The sequence below is a fragment of the Pempheris klunzingeri genome, chromosome 21, assembly GCF_042242105.1.
Source record: "Pempheris klunzingeri isolate RE-2024b chromosome 21, fPemKlu1.hap1, whole genome shotgun sequence".
Taxonomy (NCBI): domain Eukaryota; kingdom Metazoa; phylum Chordata; class Actinopteri; order Acropomatiformes; family Pempheridae; genus Pempheris; species Pempheris klunzingeri.
Window position 1 is genome coordinate 14,973,537 of NC_092032.1, and position 4,580 is coordinate 14,978,116.

The 4,580-nt window shown below is 45.6% G+C and overlaps 1 protein-coding gene across 1 annotated transcript; it reads left to right on the forward strand.

The window, feature by feature from the left end:
- Positions 1 to 581: 581 nt before the first annotated feature.
- sox17 (SRY-box transcription factor 17) lies at positions 582 to 2,633 on the forward strand. Its single transcript, XM_070852870.1, has 2 exons — positions 582 to 1,042; positions 1,425 to 2,633. The coding sequence occupies exons 1-2, from the start codon at positions 745 to 747 to the stop codon at positions 2,327 to 2,329; spliced, it is 1,203 nt and encodes a 400-aa protein (XP_070708971.1). The 5' UTR covers positions 582 to 744; the 3' UTR covers positions 2,330 to 2,633.
- The last annotated feature ends 1,947 nt before the right edge of the window (positions 2,634 to 4,580 follow it).

The window sequence follows — 4,580 nt, forward strand, 5'->3', positions numbered from 1 at the left end:
CAGATACAGTCGTCCATCCATTGAGGCGATCGTGCGTAAAAGTTGCGAATAATGGAGCCATTGACTCCACGCGTAAACCTGATATTCACGATTTTAACGCAGTTAAGCGCCCAATACACAGACCGACCATCAAGTGGTGTCTGAGCATTAGTGTCAGTCTAATGCAAGGGTGAGAAATAAAACTGGACCTCGGGGCTGTCCAAATAAACGTTATTGTGGATTAAAGAGTGCATCAGTTTCACCTCTTTGGCTCCAAAAGTAAAACATGCCCATTTTTAAATCTTGCACTAAAGCCTTGTCTCATATTTTACTGTTTATTCTCGCTATGAAGTTAATTTTAATCTAAACTGTGTTCATACGAGCATAAATTCTTATCATTTACACTTTTACATCACTCTTAAATCTCGCAGCGTTTCTCCTCAGAGGGTCTCTGCTCTTCAAACAAGGGTCGGAGGCGGGGTACTCGAAACTTTTTTACACCTTTGCAGTAGTGGGCACTCCCACCACATGGTGATTGGCTGGCTGTGAGTTTATAGCGCACCAACCTTCCCATCCAGCGCTGAGTAGTCGGAACCGTTCAGCCCAGGCGACTTCTTGAAGTGGCAAATGGATGTGACTAATTATTTTTCCATTCCAGCGTGAAAACCAGCCGTGTAAAGTCCTTTTCATCTGTCTGTAGGCTGTTCTCAGTAGTCGCCTCTGCGGGCTGTCCGGTGGCTCTCCAAATCTCCCAGCTGGACAGAGATGAGCAGTCCCGATGCGGGTTACGCCAGCGACGATCAGACCCAGGCAAGGTGTGCGATGTCAGTCATGATGCCTGGAATGGGACACTGCCAGTGGGCCGACCCTCTCAGTCCTCTTGGGGACACCAAAGTGAAAAACGAGCCGTGCGCCTCCAGCTCCGGCAGCCAGAATCGCGGGAAGAGCGAGCCGCGGATCCGACGGCCCATGAACGCGTTTATGGTCTGGGCGAAGGATGAGCGTAAGAGACTGGCGCAGCAAAACCCGGACCTGCACAACGCGGAGCTGAGCAAAATGTTGGGTAGGTGATTTTTATACTTCATCTAATCGAGCTCATGTTGTTCAGCTGCTTGCTGATCTGTACAGGTTATCATAGAGTGATTCACACGTTATCATTTTCCTCATTACTGTTGAATTCTATGTTCTTCTTTTAGTTTAATGTTTCTATTCTGCTCAGAAACACATGAATGGTTATTTCTCAATCAGTGCAGTGAGAGTTCAGGCAGCAGGCGATGTTACTCTGTTATTAAAAGTTACTGTGTACTGAGTTAAGCTGCACATGCAACCTCCAAAACCTGTCCCTGCCCCCTAAAATGGCAACAAGCTATTTTTGTGTGCATCACCAGGCCGCTTACAGTATGTGCTGACATATCACTGATGTGCGCTCTCCTCTTGACCTGCAGGGAAATCGTGGAAAGCCCTTCCTGTCACAGAAAAGCAGCCCTTTGTGGAGGAGGCCGAGCGGCTGCGGGTTCAGCACATGCAGGATCACCCCAACTACAAGTACCGGCCCCGGCGGCGGAAGCAGGTGAAGAGGATTAAGAGGCTGGACTCCGGCTTTCTAGTTCATGGCGTGTCCGATCACCAGGCCCCGAACATGTCCGGGGACGGCAGAGTGTGCGTGGAGAGTCTGGGCCTGGGCTACCACGAGCATGGCTTCCAGCTTCCTCCCCAGCCGCTCAGCCACTACAGAGATGCTCAGGCTCTCGGGGGCCCCTCTTATGAAACCTACAGCCTCCCAACGCCTGACACCTCTCCTCTGGACGCTGTAGAGTCAGACTCCATGTTCTTCCCTCCACATTCACAAGAGGACTGCCACATGATGCCTGCATATGCGTACCACTCCCAGGCGGCAGAGTACCAGCCCCAGGACACCCTCTCCAACCACCACAGCAACGCCATCCTGCACCGACACGCTGCCTCTGCTCCAGAGCAGCCCCCCCAGTCTGCCGCCCTTCCCCCTTCCTACATGGGATGCCCCAACCCTCTGGCCATGTATTACACCCAGCACTGCAGCCCCAGCCACCCCAAGCGGCATCCCGGTGGGGCAGGACAGCTCTCCCCCCCTCCTGACTCCCACCCTCACTCAGCAGACAGCGTGGAGCAGATGCACCACTCTGAGCTGCTGGCCGAGGTGGACCGCAGCGAGTTCGAGCAGTATTTGAGTTCCTCTTCGGCGCGTGTGGACATGACAGGCTTGCCGTACGGGCCACATGAGGCTGGCATGCAAGGACCCGAAAGCCTCATATCATCGGTGCTGTCAGACGCCAGCACAGCTGTGTATTACTGTAGCTACAACAACTCCTAACCTCCTGCCCGGCTCGTTACCCTGCTGCAAGGACACATGATCTGACCTCAAATCTCTGTTGCTAAATTTGAACAAAAAAGTTTTTCTTTTCTTTTTTTTTTTTTTTTTACAAGCACAGAAGGCCCATGAGATTTTAAAATGAAGCTTTGGAGAAGACTGTTGTACTGTATCTGTCTCAGAAAAGCCATAGAATATTTTAACACGAACACTGGTTTTAACTTTTGTCGTCCTCCCTCGCAGGGATATGAATTCAATATGTGATAATAAATATTGTACAGTCACTATTTTAATGTTTATGTATATACTGAAGGTGTTTTTTATACTTTTTGCACTTTTGAAAAATAAATTTTTTTGCAAATAGACTCATCCTTTCTTGTATTTATTATTTCACATTAATTGACATGTCAGACACTGCACAGAGCTTTCTTTTGTTACAATGCAGGCTCATTTTAAGCACATTATTTTCTATTTTAGGACATGTTTGACTTTCTAAATCACCTAACAGCAGCCACTACTGATTGGTCAGTGATTTTATAATGAAAAAAATTAAAATGATTATAGAACAAATTCACTTTGCAGATGTTTTTCCTCATGGTACAACATTCCCACTGCCTCCGTAGTACATGGCACTATCTCTGTTGGTTTTTCCCATTCCAACGTGGAGCTGAATGGGCTCCCAGCAGCAGCGGTGGCTCACCTGGAAGCAGGGCGGCGACCCGGCTTCCTGGCCCGGACAGAGGAGGTAATCTCAGTGTCTGCGTTACACATGGCGCCTTGTTTTCGCAGCATGGTAGCGCAGTTTATGCTCCGGACATCCTGCCTGCAAATGATTTAGTCTCTTCTGATTAATGGTAGGGGCCATTAAAATTCACTGCGGTCTGCTGCGCCTCTGTTAAACAATGGCGACAACTTATTTTGTGCATTTTCACAGCTGAACATAAGATATAATTCAATATTCATCCTCCAGCTATGCATGATAACATAGCAGTGACATCAGGTTTTATTTCTGTGGGTATACTGATATACCCTGTGACATATTTATCCACTAACGCCAGTCTGGTGCCTCATCATACATCACATTTACCAGGTAAAAACCATTAAGAGGTCAAATCAAACCTTGAGAATAAATTGTAGTATTTATAGCCAAGAAAGAGTCCCATTTTATGAATAGACATTTCCCTATTTTAAAAGGAAGAGGTTCTTCTGTGAGGGGTCAATCACCCTGACCTCGCCATCCATTTTTAGCACTTCAGAGGAAACATGTTTCAGAGGTGTATATGTTCATGCGCTTTGTTCATGCTGAATGTTTTTAAATATTCTCCTATGTAGGAGAAGTACAGGCTGAACCTCAAGGTAAATATCGCTGCTTCTTCCCACGGTCGTAATAATGATGTCAGCTCTTGTTGAAATCAAGAAAATGTAAAGCAAGTGATCAATTACTTTGTCTTATTTATGTCCAAACAGCTTCCAAGTTTTTACTCCAAACAATGATCTGTGTCTGATGTGCGTTAGCTGTTGTTAGGACTTCCCTCGCACACAAACTGATGTATTTCCCTTCGGGCCGTGCATTACAATCCACTGTAATTGGTGTGAATGTGTTTAAATTCAGACTGCAGCTGAGTGGCAGGTTGATCCTCCCTGTTGTTACAGCTAATGGGTGCATAACAACAGGCTCAGGCCACGATCCCCGGGGCATCAACAGAGTGGGTGGGGGTCACCTGCGCAGACTTAGGGAGAGGCAGACCCCCCATGTCAGCCGTGATATTATCTCCGCACGCTAATTGATCTGGGCTAATTGACGAGGAAGAGCACACCAGGTGAATACCTTTAAGACACAGGAAGATGTTAGATGCAAAAAATGTAATATGTTGTACAAAATATTTTGAGACTGTTTGTGTTTAATTACTTTTATTTTAATATTTAAATGTTACAAACATGTGTCACATTTTAGGGCAAACTGAAATCATATTTTGTACCTGCTTAAGTGCAGATATGTGAAAATACAAAGGGACTAAAGCACCATATATAAGAAACTATACGAATGATGTAACTAAATAATATAAAATGTGCAGCTTCTAAACTCATAAACATTATATGAAGAAAGTTCATATATGCCATGGAAATGTTTCCACAGATTTTTATCGACATATACCATACAATTACTGTATGTTTTGCATATGGTAGTTTAGTCACATATATATGTTGTTGGCCAAATGGTTTATATATTATATTCATGTCTAATACAAATCCT